Raw genomic sequence first — 21,314 nt, forward strand, 5'->3', positions numbered from 1 at the left:
ACTGTCCAAATACATACAGAGGGGAGTGTATAATGTTTAAACAAATAGTGCTGCTACATTTATTATTGGCCCTGATTTAAAAGGCCTAACAAAAAAGCCTTAAATATGACATCAGATATGCCTTTAATATAAAACATGTTCACATTCTTTCCAGTTTGATATGTAAAATAAGTAACATTGTGTGCCTAAATGAATAGCTTTTTCTTTTACTATAATATTGGACAAGCACGCATACTGTGCATGCACCAGCTTTGTTGACAAAATGCTGAGAGAGCTGTGATTGGTCCATTGCGATGGGTGTTTCCGCATTCTGTTGTGAGCTGTCAGTGCGAGTGTCAGTGCGAGTCCCCCCTTGGAAAGGGGACTGTCGTGTCTCTTAAGTAACTATCTCATCATCCATTCCCGGGGGACTACCCGTTAAACGGTTGTGATCCAGGATGCCCTATGTACTCGTTAGTACTCAGATCCGGCTGGTTAGTATTCCTCTTCCCGTCATAGCATACAGACTGCATTCCTTGTGGTTGACGCGCACGCCGCAATGTTATAGAGACTAAAGATTTTGTAAAGGAAGGCTCTGCAACTATGGTTCTGCAACAATGTAGCCGATTTTGACGTGTGGCTAATTACATAGTTGAAACCTATATCCTGTTTTGCAACATTGTAACATTTGCAAACATGGAAGCAAAACAAATTCGAACTAGAGCATAAGAGCTCGCGTCTGTTTTTATTTTTTATTTTTTATCTACTGTACACCAAATTAAAAACATGTTCAGTCAGATAAAGTATGTTGGCCTATTTCTGTGCATAATTGGTCAATTGTTGTCGAGATTGTGGATGGCATGCCATTTGAAGAATGCATCTGAGTGTACAAAACATTAAGAACACATGCTCTTTCCATGACATAGACTGACCAGGTGAATCCAGGTGAATGCTATTATCCCTTATTGATGTCACTTGTTAAATCCACTTCAATCAGTGTAGATGAAGGGAAGGAGACAGGTTAAAGAAGGATTTTTAAGCCTTGAGACAATTGAGACATGGATTGTGTGTGTGTGCCATTCAGAGGGTGAATGGGCAAGACAAAATATGTATGTGCCTTTGAACCGGGTATGGTAGTAGGTGCCAGGCACACCGTTTTGTGTCAAGAACTGCAACGCTGCTGGGTTTTTCCCCCCTCAACAGTTTCCCATGTGTATCAAGAAAGGTCCACCACCCAAAGGACATCCAGCCAACTTGACACAACTGTCGCGGAAGCATTGGAGTCAACATGGGGGGGTGCAACTCAACATTAGGAAGATGTTTCTAATGTTTGAACTGAATATTAGGAAGGTGTTCCTAATGTTTGGTATGTTTGGTGTATATTTATATTCAGGTCTCTGACATTGCTCTTTCTGATATTTCTTATTATTATACATTTTTTGGTATTATGTTTGTATCAATATTAGGAAGGTGTTATTAATTTTTTGTACACTCAGCCTATAGCGTCTATGCACAAACCTAAATATCTGTTTTTCAGGAGACTGGGCCGACCATGGTAGGAGATGTATACTCTGACCCAGCAATAATGAACTACCTGGGAGCCACGAAAACCACCATGCTGGGGAACAATTTGTGAGTGTTGAGTATATCTCATTGTATGTCTCCATCCTTACTGTAATTGCTATACTCTGTCAGGCCAAGAATATGACAAACCTGTGAGCCACAGAGCCATGGAAGAATGGTGTAGTAGTGGTACAAGTTGGACCAGAGCAGGACAGAGGCTGCTGCAATGTAGTTTGGGAGGAGACCAGCAGAGCTGATCGAACACAGAACAGGGAAGTGTTGTCATTGCGGATCTGCCACAAGTGCTTTTGGGAAAAGTTTTGTTAGCACTCCTGACAGAGTTTACAGAATGAGTTTGACATTTTACATCTGTGAAAAAACAAAACTTTGTGCCCCTTGCAGCTCGGAGTACCACGTAGACGACCCTCCGCGGTTGGTGTTGGACAAGTTGGAGAAGATTGGCTTCCGTGTGGTGACGATGACGGGCGTGGGACAAACACTGGTGTGGTGCATGCACAAGGAGACTGAGTGACCTGACTGTGGATCAAGGACACTCATAGCGTGTCTTGGGCCACATGGTAGTGGTGGTGGTGGTGGTGGTGGTAGTGTCCTCTGTCCAATGAGGAGCCACAGAGCTAAAACCTATACTGTACATACTACATTACAAATCAAGGATGGATTCTATACATTAATTCTGCTACTGTTCTCTGTGATGTAATGGTCTTTTCTCTCTTCCATTCATTTTGTTTTTAGCAAGGGGTGCAGATTACTGAATTTTGGATGACGAGCAATTCGACAGATCGTTATTTGCCCCGTTAGCAAATGTGTGAATTTGTATAATGATGCTACTTGTCAAAAATCTTTTGTACTGATGGAGCAGCTACCAAATATATATGTGTAGTGGCTTGTTCATAATCTGTCATAGCAATGGGTTTACAGACTTCAGGGAAATAGGACAATGTCAAGAAAAGTACATTCCAGAGAGGATTACAGCTCAAATGACCATATCCTCAAGATTCCTTTTCCATGAGTATGGAGGGTAGTTCATTTCATTGCAATTCGTTACTATCTGTAACTGAATCTGAATGTCAAGAGTACGATGATGAATCAGTTCCACAGTATTACTTTGCTTTTAGGCCAAGCAAATATACCTTTTACCAGCATGGAAACATTCCTTTATCCTTACTCCAATTCCATTAGATTAGAAATCAAATCAATTTTTATTTGTCACATGCTCAGTAAACAGGTGTAGACTTAATAGTGAAATGCTTACTTACGGGCCCTTCCCAACAATGCAGAGAAAGAAAATAGAGAAATAATAGAAAAGTAAAACACGTAATAATAAATACACAATGAGTAATGATAACTTGGCTATATACACGTGGTACCAGTACCGAGTCGATGTGCAGGAGTATGAGGTAATTGAGGTAGATATGTACATATAACCAGGAATAAAGTGACAGATAATAAAGCAGTCAAGAGTTAGTGCAAAAAGGAGCTATTGATGTAGTGAGAGATGTTAGTTTTCATATCATTGGTAATATAATTAGATGCATGTGAGGAAATTATAATAAAGATGATTTGATGTAATTTTGTTCTGATTTGTTGTGTGGCATGTCTCAACTCTCAAGGAGGTACAGTATACTTAAAAGGACAGGTTGGAAGTCTGATCTCCCTGTCTGCCATCTGTCAGTACAATATGGTAAGCATTACATTTGTTGGACAAATGAGCGTAATGCTCTCTTAAGAAGAAAAAAAGCTCTGTAAACAAATCATTGGAATAGTGCCTTCCCGCCTCAGGCCCATGGGAAATATGGCATGTCTGCAGCATAAAGGTGTTTTTTTTTTAGACTCAAAGTAGGTCAGTCAGACCTCAGTACATAGGGGGAAGTTAGAGTCAGGTTGGGTCCTGTAAGTGTGACGAGAGTGCTGCAGGCATGCCTGGTGGAGACCATATGAGCCAGCACTTCTGCTGCTGCTGGGTGGTTTCATTAGAGGCTCAATGGGCTGCCAGCGTGTGTCTGAGGCTAACCCCAGATCACTAAGCCTTCGCCAGGCCTGCTGCCTCTGCTGTGACTTGGCCACCATTTACACTCAAATATCAAAAGGGCCCCTAATTTCTCCATGCGGGCGCGGCTGTGGCGGTTCCAGGTTCCGCTGGCGTCTGAGGATCTGCCAGCTTCCACACGGACAGAGGATCTGAGGAAAAGGAGGACACTGTGAAGATGCCGCCGGGGGCTTCTCCTGTTGATTGGATGGCTTTTGTTGGGACGCCACGTCTTCCCGTTTCATTTGCATGGAGCACAATCCGCTGGCACAGGGCATGGTCAGGATGTGTTTCTGGAAGGGGAACTGTAATTGTATTCCCTCTGTTGTAATTTGGACTCTGAATGTTCTGTTTTTTTCTCTCAGGGATATGACAGGCCGTCCGTCAAATGCATAAACAGAACCATCTGATGAGTGTATATTGCAGTAGGAGAGGAGAGTGTGGGGAGAAGAGAAGCGTAGGGACCAGATGGCTCACGCCACACCACACCACAGCTGTCCGTTGTGTAAGAGAGCTGCGGCAGGCTGGGAGTGCCGGGGAGATGGATCACTGGGTTGGACCAACCAGCTGGCTAGGAGTCTCCAAAATAACACGATGACAGGAGGAAACTTCACACAGCCCCACGAATAGAGACTACATTACACCATAGTCCCCCGAGGGACAAGAAAATACATATATTTTGTTTTGGATGTTCCACGGAGAGAGGACACTGTTACAAAAGTCTGTTTCCCCAGCAGAGTGACTGTAGTCTGGCTCAGTGTGTCAGGTCCTGACTGGAAGTGGACCAGACATCCCAGCATTAGGCTGTGACATCAGGAGACCTCTTCCTCCATGAGCAACTCATTTAACAGCCTCTGTTGGGAAACTCATCTGAAACTGGAACCACAACATTCAAGCAAGAGAGCAACGGTCATGATACTGTATGAATATATCTTTCATGAATGCCAATGACTTAAGGGACGTGTACATTTGATCTTCAGTTAAGTTGTTTTCACTGGGTTGACCAACTAGTCATCAAATTACCTCTTCATGATACTTTCAAGGAACAGATGTATGTATTATAGCACAACCAGTAAACAGGATTTGACAAAGGAGACAAGGGTGAATCGCACTTAGAATAGGCATATTTTGAATGCTAACTACAATGTAAAAGTTCAGTGCAGGGTGGTACTAAAGTCTTCACATCAAGTTACAGCCTTGAAGTTGTACAGTACTGTGTACTGTACATGGGGCCTCTGTAATTTGATGCAAAACCTTAGATATACAAAACCCAAGGAACAATCATCATAACCACCACTGCTATAATAAAGGGCCTCTAGAGTATATTCCCTTTTCATCACGTGAGCCCACAAACATTCCCTAAAAACATGCCTACAGTACTTCCACTCCAATCCCAAGCTGATTGCAAGTTAAAAATGTAATGGCCATTAATTCCCCATCTTCTGATCACATGGTCTGTGGTTTACACTGTTGGAAGACAACTTCAAATTGCATTAAAGGAAAATGACTCAGTCTCTTTGCTGCAAAGATAGGGTAATGAACAAACGTTTTACAGTTAAATAGAAAGTGATACTGACAGATGCAAATTACATGATTGCATCATTTAGATGTGGTATAGTAGTGTTGGATGGCCCATCTCTTTGGGGTCTTTTGCAATACGTTATGATAACATCCCTTGATAGTATAAACTTATCTTGTTCCCCTGTTTGTCTTACAAGTGGTTTGGATGAAAAACGACACTGTTTGAGATTACATTACAGTAGTAGCTGGTAGTAATTCAGTGAATGACAAACCAGAAACACACCCATTCAAAAATATGTTTATTCAACAGATAATTTATTTAAAAAACACAGACGAGATGTGCTTCATGAAACTAAAGCATCAGGTGTATAGTAAAGTGTAGTTGAGTTGTGGCTGGGCAGAGCTGGACTGAGTATGGGGCCAGGACTCATTCAAAGGCACATTGAAGCGTTGAGATTGCATTCACGGTATAGGCTGCAGATGTCAGCTCAAGCGGAAATTACTTTCAAATGTCAAGCACCGCACTCTTACAGAAAACACACCTTGGATTGAGTCCCGGGCCTGGGTCTGGGCTTGTACTACGCTGCATCCTCCTCGTCCTCTCTCTTCATCTCCTCTATGAGTCTCTGTCTGTCTGATGCCTGTCTCATATTCATCAGCACCACGCTTTCATAGTCCCGCTCACTGCTCAGGGCGCCCTGTAGGGGTAGACAAACAGTCAGGTCAACAGGGACAGGCAGGCAGACAAAGGACAGGTACAAAGCATTTACAACCTGTGATCCTTACCATGGTCATTTCAAAGGCTTTACCTTAGTTACCAGTGTAAAACTGTCAAAATGAAGAAGCAAACCATGCTAAGCCATTGCATTAATAATGGGATAACACAGTGCAAATACAAAAACAAGCACTACATGTGACATAAGTGTGCAACAGCGCATTGAGCAAATTATAACACTGTCCATCACTGGCGGCTGCTGTCAGTTTTTTTCACGACAGGACCAGAGAGAGGAGAGGATAGGACAGGTGAGGGGAAGAGAGGAGAGGACTGCTTCAGACATACAGTGCCATGAAAAGTATTTACCCCCTTTCTGATTTTCTCTATTTTCTCTATCAGATCTTCAACCAAAACCTAATATTAGATAAAGGTAACATGAGTTTACAAAAAAAAGATACTTATTTTATTTATTTAATTCAAAGTTATGCAACACCCAATTCCCCTGTGTGAAAAACTAATTGCCCTCGTACACTCAATAACTGGTTATGCCACCTTTAGCTGCAATGACTGCAACCAAATGCTTCCTGTAGTTGTCGATCAGTCTCTCACATCGCTGTGGAGGGATTTTGGCCCACTCTTGCATGCAGAACTGCTTTAACTCAGCGACATTTGTGGGTTTTCAAGCATGAACTGCTTGTTTCAAGTCCTGACACAACATCTCAATTGGGATTAGGTCTGGACTTTGACTAGGCCATTCCAAAACCTCATTTTTTTTGCTTTTTAACCATTTTCATGTAGACTTGATTGTGTGTTTTGGATCATTGTCTTGCTGCACGACCCAGCTGCGCTTCAGCTTCAGCTCACAGACGGATGGCTGGCATTCTCCTGTAGAACTCTCTGATACAGAGCAGAATTCATGGTTACTTCTATTAAGGCAAGTCGTCCAGGTCCTGAGGCAGCAAAGCATCCCCAAACCATCACACTACTACCACCATGCTTGACCGTTGGTATAAGGTTCTTACTGTGGAATGCAATGTTTGGTTTTTGCTAGACATAATGGGACCCATCTAGTCCAAAAAGTTGACTCAAGTTTGCCAAAAAAGCACCTGGAAGCACCTGGATGATCATCAAGACTCTTGGAAGAATGTTCTATGGACAGATGAGTCAAAAGTATAACTTTTTGGATGACATAGGTCCCATTATGTCTGGCGAAAACCAAGCACTGCATTCCACAGTAAGAACCTTATACTGAAGCACAGCTGGGTCATGCAGCAAGACAATGATCCAAAACACACAATCAAGTCTACATGAAAATGGCTAAAAAGCAACACAATTTTAGTTTTGGAACGGCCTAGTCAAAGTCCAGACCTTATCTCAATTGCGATGTTGTGGCAGGACTTGAAATGAGCAGTTCATTCTTGAAAACTCACAAATGTCGCTGAGTTAAAGCAGTTCTGCATGCAAGAGTGGGCCAAATTTCCTCGACAGCGATGTAAGAGATTGATCAACAACTACAGGAAGCATTTGGTTGCAGTCATTGCAGCAAAAGGTGGCACAACCAGTTATTGAGTGTAAGGGGCCAATTACTTTTTCAAACAGGGGAATTGGGTGTTGCATAACTTTGTTAATTGAATAACTAAAATAAGTATCATTTTTTGTGTTATTTGTAAACTCAGGTTCCCTTTATCTAATATTACGTTTTGGTTGAAGATCTGATAACATTCAGTATAAAAAATATGCAAAAATAGAGAAAGGGGGCAAATACTTTTCATTGCACTGTGTGTCTGAGTCTCCGTTGCAAATAGGGTGACAGCGGGTAAGCATGCATGAGACGGGCCTGAGGAACTGCGACAAAATAATTCAGCTGCCTGAGGTCATTAAGCCCAAAATGAGGGCTGGGACGGTGCCTACCTGCGTGGTCGTGGTTTTCCCTGTGTGATTGCTTTGAAGGGCCGGGGTGGGAGAGCTGCACAGGGATTCCCTTACCAAGCGGAATTAGAGTGGCCAGAGTGAGCCAGCCACCGGCTAATCAGGCAGGCTGGAACAGATGCAGGCTAGCCCCAGCTCAACCTGCCTACCAGCCCTGTGTGGTCACACAGACAGAGAGTGAGAGAGACACAAAGAGACACACAAACACACAGAGACACACACACTGAGACACATGGAGGCCTAGACTGCACAGTAAGCACTAGGGGCTGACACACACACTTTAAACACACAAGCATGCAAAGGCACACTCTTACCAGTGGTGTTCGGCGCATGTGAAAAAAATCAAATTTGATTTGATTTGATGCATGTGCGCACACACAGTCAGTCAGACACACACACTGCCCCTAATCCTGAATGGAGGGGGAGGGAGGCTGAGTGTCCACAGAATAAACCTTTGTTTTATAGGATTAGATCGAGGAAGTCTGCTGTGCCGAGGAAGTGTCTCCTTAACAAGACAGTGAGCGGAGAGAAGCAAGAGTGTGTGTGGATGTGTGAGACAGAGTGGGAAACAGAAGAGAAAGGGGGAGCGAGACAGAGAAAGTGAAGAGAATGAAGGAGGGTTAGAGAGTGGCTCGGTGAGGTAAACCATCTGGAAGAGATCACTGGGACTCCAGCATCCACCCGTGTGTGTGAGAGAGAGAGAGGGAGGAAGAGAGGAGGAGAAAAAGAGGGATGTGTGGGGAGGCAGGCTCCCTCTCCATGCTGTTGGATAGACATCTGTGATTATCATTCCAGTAATGTGAGATCAAGTCCTTGTCTAAGATGTAACCATGAAATATCACGCAAGCTCAATTAAGTAAATAAACAACTGTTGCATCTTCAATTAAACAAAACAAAGGGTGTAACTGTGGGCCAGAGGGAATGCAGTCCCCCCCTTCCACCCACCTTTACTCCACACGGACCTCTACTGGCCACTCTTTGAAATGCTTATATGAAAAACTAGGCCTATATGGACAGTGATACTGTATGTCTCTTTTTATTTCCCATGTATGGTCAATAGAGATTCTATTGGTTCACTTCCCATGTAGAGGTGAGCTCTGAACACAAACAGGTGTCTAAGGAGAGTGACACAGTTCTCCCTAGCTGAGAGCTGTTTCCTTGCCTGGTGGGCTCACACTCAACATACAGTGAGGGAAAAAAGTATTTGATCCCCTGCTGATTTTGTACGTTTGCCCACTGACAAAGACATGATCAGTCTATAATTTTAATGGTAGGTTTATTTGAACAGTGAGAGACAGAATAACAACCAAAAAATCCAGAAAAACGCATGTCAAAAATGTTATAAATTGATTTGTATTTTAATGAGGGAAATAAGTATTTGACCCCTCTGCAAAACATGACTTAGTACTTGGTGGCAAAACCCTTGTTGGCAATCACAGAGGTCAGACATTTCTTGTAGTTGGCCACCAGGTTTGCACACATTTCAGGAGGGATTTTGTTCCACTCCTCTTTGCAGATCTTCTCCAAGTCATTAAGGTTTCGAGGCTGACGTTTGGCAACTCGAACCTTCAGCTCCCTCCACAGATTTTCTATGGGATTAAAGTCTGGAGACTGGCTAGGCCACTCCAGGACCTTAATGTGCTTCTTCTTGAGCCACTCCTTTGTTGCCTTGGCCGTGTGTTTAGGGTCATTGTCATGCTGGAATACCTATCCACGACCCATTTTCAATGCCCTGGCTGAGGGAAGGAGGTTCTCACCCAAGATTTTAGCTCCATTTTGGTCTCATCTGACCCCAACACTTTCACCCAGTTCTCCTCTGAATCATTCAGATGTTCATTGGCAAACTTCAGACGGCCCTGTATATGTGCTTTATTGAGCAGGGGGACCTTGCGGGCGCTGCAGGATTTCAGACCTTCACGGCGTAGTGTGTTACCAATTGTTTTCTTGGTGACTATGGTCCCAGCTGCCTTGAGATCATTGACAAATCCTCCCGTGTAGTTCTGGGCTGATTCCTCACTGTTCTCATGATCATTGCAACTCCACGAGGTGAGATTTTGCATGGAGCCCCAGGCCGTGGGAGATTGACAGTTCTTTTGTGTTTCTTCCGTTTGTGAATAATCGCACCAACTGTTGTCACCTTCTCACCAAGCTGCTTGGCGATGGTCTTGTAGCCCATTCCAGCCTTGTGTAGGTCTACAATCTTGTCCCTGACATCCTTGGAGAGCTCTTTGGTCTTGGCCATGGTGGAGAGTTTGGAATCTGATTGATTGATTGCTTCTGTGGACAGGTGTCTTTTATACAGGTAACAAGGTGAGATTAGGAGCACTCCCTTTAAGAGTGTGCTCCTAATCTCAGCTCGTTACCTGTATAAAAGACACCTGGGAGCCAGAAATCTTTCTGATTGAGAGGGGGTCAAATACTTACTTCCCTCATTAAAATGCTAATCAATTTATAACATTTAAAAAATGTTTTTCTGGATTTATTTGTTGTTATTCTGTCTCTCACTGTTCAAATAAACCTACCATTAAAATTATAGACTGATCATTTCTTTGTCAGTGGGCAAATGTACAAAATCAGCAGGTGATCAAATACTTTTTTCCCTCACTGTACGTGTTTAGCCTGTGCATCCCTAACTAACTAACTTAACACTTGGGGAGGTGTGTTTGTGTGTATGAGTGTGTGTTTGTGTGTGTGTTGCTCCATAAACACTCCAGGGGCTGGAGAGAGAGTAGGGAAACCACATAAGACAAACATAAGACAACAAAGCCAGGAGAAGAGGACAGGGCCAGCACAGAGGCAAGATGACATAAACACACACACTGCTCCGTTCCGCTCGCTCGCTCAGGGCTGACTAACAGCATGCTACAACCTGACCCCAGGCCAGCCGTAACATCATCACCATACGCCAGGCAGGGCGGTGAGTCAGGGTGCTCCACAGGAGACAGCGGGCCATGCTGCAGGTGGCCGGGCACAGTATTTTCCCCCACGGACAGATGGGATCAGGAGCTCTGCTCTACATTAGACCCACCTGGCTGTGTGTGTGTGTGTGTGTGTGTGTGTGTGTGTGTGTGTGTGTGTGTGTGTGTGTGTGTGTGTCTTGAGTTACACACAGTTCTCTCACTTTTGTTGAAAAGTGGTATCTGATCTGACAAATGATCACACAAGGACTGTATTCCTTCCTTAAAGGGATAGTTCGGGATATTGGCAATGAGGCCCTTTATCTGCATCCCCAGTCAGATGAACTTGTGGATACCATGTTTATGTATCTGCGTCCAGTTTGAGGTAAGTTATAGTTAGTTTTGCAGGCCAATGCTAACGTACAGCCAGCATGGGGGTGATAAGAGAAAGAGAGAGACTTCCAGCTCTTCTTCCTCCCCTCCTAAAATCTCTCTCTCTCTCCAGCTCATGACAGAAGTGTGTCTCCCGGGGGCTATGAGGACCTGATGATGTCATGAAGGCCTATTATGTGTCATGGACCTGAGACGGCGCCGGTCTGCCCGCCTAACTGCCTGTCCAGAAACAGACTGGGAGCCATCAGCCAACAGCCTTCATTAACCTAAATAGAGAGATCAAAAGGAGTGAATGTGTTTGTGTACAGTGCTGATAAACATATCAATATTTGAATGATTTAGACAAGCCTGAAAGGACTTTAAGCCATCACCTTCTTTCAGAACATTCTGATCCACATCGCCTCACTTCAGTTTGCTTTTTTTCCCCCTCTCACCAAGATCCACTGCAAGCAACGAGACATCCTGCTCCAAGGTGTCTGAGACAAATAGGTTTAACGCTACGTGTGAACTAACAGATCTTCTTTACAACAGCTCCTCCTATAGACTACGGTACTTCTACCACACCATAGGGGTTGTCCAGGTAAATTATTGCTAGGTCTAGATGTGGATTTTATTCTTCAACAATTTTCAAAAAAACTGTACAATACATACAGATGGTACTTATAAAATGTCATTAAATGAACACAAAGGCACATGATTTGTGGAGTTTCTGCCATGTTTCGATTTCTTTCTTGCCATGCTGTGTTCTGGGGGGGTATATAGGGCTGGATTTGAGCCTGCTGGATAGAAAGGGTGCATTTGGAAACCCGGAAAGGAAAGGAAATAAACAAAATGAAAGAGAAATGGAAGTTGAGACGTGAACTCCCTGTGCTCTGGCATTTCTCTGTATGATGGATGTGTTGGGGGTTTCTATAACAGGGAGATGGGGGAGAGGGCTGTTCAGTTATGTAATATCCAACAATACATCTTTGTAATACCAGAATTATGTCTTTCACATCAGGGCCTTCCGGGAAAAGCCCTCTGATTGCAACAGATTTGATTTTAAAACACTGGGGTCACAGAACCAGCAAGAATGTAGAATTAAAACCCTCAATATCCCAAAAGAGACGGGACAAAAAAATTAAGTGAACCGAAGGTTAAAGTACATATACACATAAAATATTTATACTGTTTGTGTGTGCGTGTGTCTGAACAAGCTGGTGGTTTGTGTATGTCTGGTGTGGCGCCTGATGAGAGGTCTGTACTGCTCCTTTGAGCATGTGTAATGGTTCCTTATCTGCTTAATGTGCTGAACAAACAGCAACTGGAATGTAGCAGTCCACACACTGTTTACTTCAGAGCCCAGACGTTCAAAGAAACCCAAATATCAAACCCTTCATTTAATAACTACAAATAATTCAGTGCCAGGAGACACAAGCAGGTAAACATTCTCAGACTTCCGTGTCCTCCCACTGAGAACAGCACACACACACACACAAATACACACGTCTGGTCTGCTAGTTTGCAAACACGGCAATGAAACATTACTTCTACAAATCTCACAGTGGGGAAGAAGTCAGGATTTGAAATGGAACACACTGACTGTTTTATTAGAGGACATGATGTCATTCATGTCTCTTATTTGTTAAGATTGCCTAGGTAAAATGTATGGGAAGGTATAAGGCCCCCCCTGGAATTTGGTCCACAACTATACATCAAGACAAGAGAACTTTGTCATGTTACACAATGAAACATCTTCAGATGCAACTAAACTGCCTATCCTGAGAGACAGAGGTCTATCCATTCAGACAGGTGAGTTTCAGTTGGAGCTCTGCCACAAAGCTCATCACTGTCTGTCTGACTCACTCACTCATCATTTTAGAGAGACAGTGACGACACAGGCTCCCTCACTGTCTAATCACGGATTTCACTTGTTGATGGATATCCACAACACTGGTTTGCATCCAATGTTTCAATCCTGTACAGATCTTCATCATACACTATCAGGGCCACAACCGAACTGCTATGTATTCCATGTGAGAGGAAACATCTTACAACAGTGAAACACTGCTCTGTCGGTTGTCCACAAGACAAAAACACATAACAAAGGCCCAAATGAATAAACACAAAAGCCTCGATTTGGGTTTATAGAGCCAGTCAAAGCAGTATCTGGAAGCCCTTTTTCCTGTAACAACAAAAACAAGCAGCATCCTAGGTTTGAGGGAGAACATTGTCAGCCCAGAAAGACCACAGTACCAACACTGCCCTGAGAAGGGAGAGATGGAGAGGGGAGAAGAAGGAAGTCAGACACCCATTCTGCTCTTACGGTCAGGGTCCAGGTCCAACGTAATCACCCCAAACATGGGAGTAAACACACCTAGTAAACCCACCTAGAAACCCTGGTCAAATGGTGAGCCCTGTGTAGGGTTGCAAAATTCCTGGAACTTTCAATAAATTCCCTGGAATTCACAAAATCCTGGTTGGAGGATCCCGGAATCAGGAGGGAATAAGCAGGAACTCTGGAAACCTCCAACCAGGATTTCTGGAACACCAGCAAAATATTGAAAGTTCCCGGAATTTTGCAACCCTAGCCCTGTGTGACCACATCACCACAGATAACACACGCTATCCCCTCCCCTGACAGTCTGCTAGCATGAAACCATGGCTTCCCAACAAAACAAAACAGTGGATGGGCTACTGGTGGAGAAAATAAATATTGAATTGGAGATGTTGAAATGCTCAGTTCCAGTCTTGGATAAATGTTATGATAAGGCAGTTATTACATTTGCGTGAGTAATTGCATCTGTTAAAGGTCTGTTCTGGTGTTAGGGAGTGAATGGGGAAGGAAGGGTGGCAGGCCTTTGTTTATTTGAGCCATTTTAAAAGATCTGATCAGTAAAGTAATCTTAGAGAAAGAATTCAGCAGCTGGTTGAGAGAATGCCAAGAGGGTGCAAAGCTGTCATCAAGGCAAAGGGTGGCTACTTTGAAGAATCTAAAACATAAAATATATTTTTGATTTGTTTAACACTTTTTTGGTTACCACATGATTCCATATGTGTTATTTAATAGTTTTGATGCCTTCACTATTATTCTACAATTTAGAAAATAGTAAAAATAAAGAAAAACCCTTGAATGAGTAGGTGTGTCCAAACTTTTGACTGGTAGTGTATTTTTTTAATTTAACTAGGCAAGTCAGTTAAGAACAAATTCTTATTTACAATGACGGCCTTCACCGGTCAAACCCGGACGACACTGAACCAATTGTGCGCCGCCCTACGGGACTCCCAATCACGGCCGGTTGTGATACAGCCTGGAATCGAACCAGGGGGTCTGTAGTGACGCCTCAAGCACCGAGATGCAGTTCCTTAGACCGCTGCGCCACTTGGGAGCCCAAATACATACATATACACTACCGTTCAAAAGTTTTGGGTCACTTAGAAATGTCCTTGTTTTCTAAAGAAAATCTAATCAAATTGATCAGAAATACAGTGTAGACATTGTTAATGTTGTAAATGGCTATTGTAGCTGGAAACGGCTGATTTTTAATGGAATATCTACATAGGTGTACAGAGGCCCATTATCAGCAACCATCAGTCCTGTGTTCCAATGGCACGTTGTGTTTGCTAATCCAAGTTTATCATTTTAAAAGGCTAATTGATCATTAGAAAACCCTTTTGCAATTATGTTAGCACAGCTGAAAACTGTTGTGCTGATTAAAGAAGCAATAAAACTGGCCTTCTTAAGACTACTTTAGCTCTAACCAGAATAGAAAGAGAAGTGGGAGGCCCCGGTGCACAACTGAGCAAGAGGACAAATACATTAGAGTGTCTAGTTTGAGAAACAGACGCCTCACAGGTCCTCAACTGGCAGCTTCATTAAATAGTACCCGCAAAACACCAGTCTCAACGTCAACAGTGAAGAGGCAACTCCGGGATGCTGACCTAGGCAGAGTTGCAAAGAAAAAGCCATATCTCAGACTGGCCAATAAAAATAAAAGATTAAGATGGGCAAAAGAACACAGACACTGGACTTTTTCTTTGCAACTCTGCCTAGAAGGTCAGCATGAAGCTGCCAGTTGAGGACCTGTGAGGCGTCTGTTTCTCAAACTAGACACTCTAATGTATTTGTCCTCTTGCTCAGTTGTGCACCGGGGCCTCCCACTCCTCTTTCTATTCTGGTTAGAGCTAATTTGCGCTGTTCTGTGAAGGGAGTAGTACACAGCGTTGGACGAGATCTTCAGTTTCTTGGCAATTTCTCGCATGGAATAGCCTTCATTTCTCAGAACAAGAATAGACTGACGAGTTTCAGAAGAAAGTTATTTGTTTCTGGCCATTTTGAGCCTGTAATCGAACCCACAATTGCTGATTTTCCAGATACTCAAGTAGTCTTAAGAAGGCCAGTTTTATTGCTTCTTTAATCAGCACAACAGTTTTCAGCTGTGCTAACATAATTGCAAAAGGGTTTTCTAATGATCAATTAGCCTTTTAAAATGATAAACTTGGATTAGCAAACACAACGTGCCATTGGAACACAGGACTGATGGTTGCTGATAATGGGCCTCTGTACTCCTATGTAGATATTCCATTAAAAATCAGCCGTTTCCAGCTACAATAGCCATTTACAACATTAACAATGTCTACACTGTATTTCTGATCAATTTGATGTTATTTTAACGGACAAAAAAATTGCTTTTCTTTCGAAAACAAGGACATTTCTAAGTGACCCAAACTTTTGAACGGTAATGTATGTACTGTATGTATGTATGTACGTGTGTATATATATACAGTACCAGTCAAAAGTTTGGACACACCTACTCATTACAGGGTTTTTATTTATTTTTAAAAATTTCTACATTGTAGAATAATAGTGAAGACATCAAAACTATGAATTAACACATATGGAATCATTTAGTAACCAAAAAAAGTGTTAAACAAATCAAAAATATATATTATATTTGAGATTCTTCAAAGTAGCCACCCTTTGCCTTGATGACAGCTTTGTACACTCTTGGCATTATCTCAACCAGCTTCATGAGGTAGGAGAGGACATTCTGCTGCACGCTGTCGTCAGGGTTCTTCCAGGTCTGGAGGCGGCGGTGGTTGCAAGAGTGTTAGGGTAGGTGTCTAGCTGTTTCCGTTGGTGCAACCATGGTGGAAAGTCCAGACACTACCTCCACCGTGTGCATTCCCCCCGAATACCTCGATTTGGCGCACGCGTTTTCTAAAACTTGCATTGATTACCGGGCACTTAATCAAACAACCATTTGCTAAAGTTACCCTCTACCCCTCATCCCCTCTGTTATCGAATCAATGCATGGGGCGCGCTTCTTCACGAAATTAGATCTCCGGAGTGCACACAACCTGGTGCGTGTCCGGGAAGGGAACGAGTGGAAGACAGCATTCAGTACAACCACGGGGCATTACGAATACCTGGTGATGCCGTACAGGTTGATGAATGCTCCATCAGTCTTCCAGTCATTTGTGAACGAGGTGTTTCGGGACATGCTTGGTCGCGGTGTGGTGGTCTACATCGATGACATTCTGGTGTATTCCTCTACATGCGCCGAGCATGTGTCCCTGGTTCGCAGAGTGCTGGGCCGACTGTTGGACCATGACCTTTATGCCAAGGCAGAGAAGTGTCTGTTCTTCCAACAGTCCGTCTCCTTCCTCGGATACCACATCACCACCTCATGTGTGGAGATGGAGGGAGATCGCATTTCCGCCATGCGGAATTGGCCACCCCAACCACGGTGAAGGAGGTGCAGCGCTTCAATGGCTTTGCCAATTACTATCGGATGTTTATCCGGGGCTTTGGCAAGGTCGCGACTCCCATCACCACTCTGTTGAAGGGTGGGCCGTCCCGGCTCCGCTGGTCTGCTGAGGCTGACATGGCTTTCAGTAACCTGAAGGTTCTGTTCACCTCAGCCCCGGTACTGGCCCATCCCGAACCATCATTTCTGTTTGTAGTGGAGGTGGATGCGTCCGAGGTAGGGGTAGGCGCTGTCCTATCCCAATGCTCGGGCAGGGCAGCCAAGCTCCGCCCCTGTGCCTTCTTCTCGAAGAACCTCAGCCCGGCGGAGCAGAACTACGACGTTGGTGATTGGGAGCTGCTGGCTGTGGTCAGAGCCCTGACCGCGTGGAGGCACTGGCTCAAGGGGGCGAAACACCCTTTCCTCGACTGGACTGACCACGATAACCTGGAGTACATCCGGGCAGCGAGGAGGCTGAACCCTCGCCAGGCCAGGTGGGCCTTATTCTTCACCCGGTTTGACTTCACGTTGTCATACATACCAGGTACTAAGAACGGCAGACACGCTGTCACAGCTGTACAACACAGAGGAGAGGCCCATAGACAACACCCCAATATTACCGGCCTCCCGCACTGTGGAACCGGTAGTGTGGGCGGTGGACGCGGGCGTTACGCACAGAGCCATCTCCACCTCAGTGCCCAGCTGGCCTGCGGTACATGCCGTCTCTTGTCCGTGACCGTCTTATCTATTGGGCACACACGTCTCCCTCCTCTGGTCATCCAGGTATCGGTCGTACAGCGTGCTGTCTGACCGGGAAGTACTGGTGGCCTACATTGGCTAAGGATGTGAGGGTGTATGTCTCCTCCTGCTCGGTGTGCGCCCAGAGTAAGGCACATAGGCACCTCCCAGCGGGTAAGTTACATCCCTTACCAGTTCCACAACGGCCATGGTCCCACTTGTCTATTGACTTCCTAACCGATCTTCACCTCTCTCAGGGTAACACCACCATCCTGGTCGTTGTGGACCGCTTTTCTAAAGCCTGCCGCCTCCTTCCTCTGCCCGGTCTCCCAGAGGCTCTGTTTACTCACGTCTTCTGGCACTACGGGGTGCCAGAGAACATCGTGTCTGACCGGGGTCCCCAGTTTACGTCCAGGGTCTGGAAGGCTTTCATGGAACGTCTGGGGATCTCGGTCAGCCTGACCTCTGGGTTTCACCCCGAGTCTAATGGGCAGATGGAATGGGTGAATCAGGATGTGGGTAGGTTCCTGCGGTCCTACTGCCAGGACCGGCCAGGGGAGTGGTCTGTATTCTTGCCATGGGCTGAATATGCCCAGAACTCTCTCCGCCACTCCTCCACTAACCTAACTCCCTTTCAATGTGTCTTGGGGTATCAGACAGTTCTGGCACCATGGCATCAGAGCCAGATCGAAGGCCCTGCAGTGGACGACTGGTTTCGGCGCGCAGAGGACACATGGAACGCTGCCCACGTCCACCTCCAGCGCGCCATGCGTCGCCAGAAAGCTAACGCTGACCGCCACCGTAGTGAGGCCCCGGTCTTTGTACCGGATGATCGGGTCTGGCTCTCGACCCGGAATCTGCACCTCCGCCTGCCCTGCTGGAAGCTGATCCCGTGGTTTGTGGGGCCGTTCAAAGTCCTGAGGAAAATAAACAAGGTTACTTATAGGTTACTATTCCCTCCTGATTACCGTATTAACCCCACGTTTAATGTGTCTCTCCTCAGGCCGGTGGTGGCTGGTCCGCTCCAGGAGTCTGAGGTGCGGGAGGTCCCTCCGCCCCTCTGGACATTGGGGGGGCCTCGGCGTACTCCGTCCGTTCCATCCTGGATTCGAGGCGTCAGGTGGGGGGCCTTTAGTACCACGTGGAGTGGGAGGGGTACGGTCCAGAGGAGAGGTGCTGGGTCCCGGTGAGGAATATCCTCGATCCCTCCCTGTTGCGGGATTTCCACCGTCGCCACCCGGCTCGCACTGCTCCGTGTCCTCCTGGCCGTCCTCGAGGCTGGTGTCGGAGCGCTGCTGGAGCTGCGCGTCAAGGGGGGGGGGGGTAGTGTCACGACTTCCTCCGAAGCCGCCTCCTCTCCTTGTTCGGGCAGGCTTCGGCATTCATCATCACCGGCCTTCTAGCCACTGCCGCTCCTCATCTCATCATTCCATTTGTTTTGTCTTGTTTTCCACACACCTGGTTCATATCCCCTCATCAGTACCTGTATAAGTGTTCCCTCTGCCCCCCATGACTTTGTGTGTGATTGTTTATTGTGAAGGTATCGCTAGCTCGGTTGAGCATCTTTGTTATTTTATTGCCGGGAATATTTACCCGTGTATGTTTGTTTCCCAGTACGCATTTAAGTCGCACTGGGATAGTGTTTAAACATTGCTGCGAACTATCTTATAGGGCTAAATAAAGCATATTCCTTCTTCACACTCCTGCGCCTAACTCCGTCCATCCCATCACCACACATGTGACAAACAGAAATGGAATAATGTGTCCCTGAACAAAGGGGGGGTCAAAATCAAAAGTAACAGTCAGTTTCTAGTGTGGCCACCAGCTGCATTAAGTACTGCAGTGCATCTCCTCCTCATGGACTGCACCAGACTTGCCAGTTCTTGCTGTGAGATGTTACCCCACTCTTCCACCAAGGTACCTGCAAGTTCCCGGACATTTCTGGGGGGAATGGCCCTAGCCCTCACCCTCCCATCCAACATGTCCCAGACGTACTCAATGGGATTGAGATCCGGGCTCTTCGCTGGCCATGGCAGAACACTGACTTGCTGGAATTCCTGTCTTGCTGGAAATCATGCACAGAACGAGCAGTATGGCTGGTGGCATTGTCATGCTGGAGGGTCATGTCAGGATGAGCCTGCAGGAAGGTACCACATGAGGGAGGAGGATGTCTTCCCTGTAACACACAGCGTTAAGATTGCCTGCAATGATAACAAGCTCAGTCCGATGATGCTGTGACACCCCCCCCAGACCATGATGGACCCTCCACCTTCAAATCGATCCCGCTCCAGAGTACAGGCCTCGGTGTAACGCTCATTCCTTTGATGATGAACGCGAATCCGACCATCACCCCTGGTGAGACCAAACTGCGACTCGTCAGTGAAGAGCACTTTTTCCCAGTCCTGTCTGGTCCAGCGACGGTGGGTTTGTGCCCATTGGCGACGTTGTTGCCGGTGATGTCTGGTGAGGACCTGCCTTACAACAGGCCTACAAGCCCTCAGTCCAGCCTCTCTCAGCCTATTGTGGACAGTCTGAGCACTGATGGAGAGATTGTGTGTTCCTGGTGCAACTCGGGCAGTTGTTGTTGCCATCCTGTACCTGTCCCGCAGGTGAGCAGTTCGGATGTACCGATCCTGTGCAGGTGTTGTTGCACGTGGTCTGCCACTGCGAGGACGATCAGCTCTCCGTCCTGTCTCCCTGTAGCGCTGTCTTAGGCGTCTCACAGTATGGACATTGCAATCTATTGCCCTGGCCACATCTGCAGTTCTCATGCCTCCTTGCAGCATGCCTAAGGCACGTTCACGCAGATGAGCAGGGTCCCTGGGCATCTATCTTTTGGTGTTTTTCAGAGTCAGTAGAAAGGTCTCTTTAGTGTCCTAAGTTTTCATAACTGTGACCTTAATTGCCTACCGTCTGTAAGTTGTTAGTGTCTTAACGACCGTTCCACAGGTGTATGTTCATTAATTGTTTATGGTTCATTGAACACGCATGGGAAACAGTGCTTAACCCTTTACAATGAAGATCTGTGAAGTTATTTGGATTTTTACAAATTATCTTTGAAAGACAGGGTCCTGAAAAAGGGACGTTTATTTTTTTGCTGAGTTTACATTCATATACATATACATACACATACAGCGCCTTCGGAAAGTATTCAGACCCCTTGACTTTTTCCACATTTTGTTACATTACAGCCTTATTCTAAAATGTATTAAATAGTTTTTTTCCCCTCATCAATCTACACATAATACCCCATAATGACAAAGCAAAAACATGTTTTAGAATTTATGCTAATTTATACAAATAAAAACATTGAAATATCACATTTACATAAGTATTCAGACCCTTTACTCAGACCTTTGCTGAAGCACATTTGGCAGCGATTACAGCATCGAGTCTTCTTGGGTATGACGCTACAAGCTTGGCACACCTGTATTTGGGGAGTTTCTCCCATTCTTCTCTGCAGATCCTCTCAAGCTCTGACAGGTTTGATTGGGAGCGTTGCTGCACAGCTATTTTCAGGTCTCTCCAGAGATGTTCGATCGGCTTCAAGTCCGGGCTCTGGCTGGGCCACTCAAGGACATTCAGAGACTTGTCCCGAAGCCACTCCTGTGTTGTCTTGGCTGTGTGCTTAGGGTCGTTGTCCTGTTGGAAGGTGAACCTTCTCCCCAGTCTGAGGTCCTGAGCGCTCCGGAGCAGGTTTTCATCAAGGATCTCTCTGGACTTTGCTCGGTTCATCTTTGCCTCGATCCTGACTAGTCTCCCAGTCCCTATCGCTGAAAAACATCCCCACAGCATGATGCTGC

The 21,314-nt window shown here is 45.4% G+C and overlaps 1 protein-coding gene and 1 pseudogene across 1 annotated transcript; one reads left to right on the plus strand and one right to left on the minus strand.

The window, feature by feature from the left end:
• The first annotated feature begins 305 nt into the window (after positions 1–305).
• LOC121538795 (GTP cyclohydrolase 1 feedback regulatory protein) lies at positions 306–2,822 on the plus strand. Its single transcript, XM_041846963.2, has 3 exons — positions 306–473; positions 1,517–1,611; positions 1,945–2,822. Exons 1-3 carry the CDS (start codon positions 438–440, stop codon positions 2,072–2,074), a joined length of 261 nt encoding a protein of 86 aa, XP_041702897.1. The 5' UTR covers positions 306–437; the 3' UTR covers positions 2,075–2,822.
• A 2,570-nt stretch (positions 2,823–5,392) lies between these two features.
• Positions 5,393–21,314, minus strand: part of LOC121539745 — an 85,312-nt pseudogene continuing 69,390 nt past the window's right edge.

This window comes from Coregonus clupeaformis, chromosome 25 (assembly GCF_020615455.1).
Source record: "Coregonus clupeaformis isolate EN_2021a chromosome 25, ASM2061545v1, whole genome shotgun sequence".
Classification (NCBI taxonomy): Eukaryota; Metazoa; Chordata; class Actinopteri; order Salmoniformes; family Salmonidae; genus Coregonus; species Coregonus clupeaformis.

Coding starts and splice junctions, on each gene's coding strand:
- LOC121538795 (XM_041846963.2), top strand. CDS start 438: ATGCCCTATGTACTCGTTAGTACTCAGATCCGGCTG. Junction 474..1,516: donor TTAGTACTCAGATCCGGCTG/GTTAGTATTCCT, acceptor TCTGTTTTTCAG/GAGACTGGGCCGACCATGGT. Junction 1,612..1,944: donor ACCATGCTGGGGAACAATTT/GTGAGTGTTGAG, acceptor TGCCCCTTGCAG/CTCGGAGTACCACGTAGACG.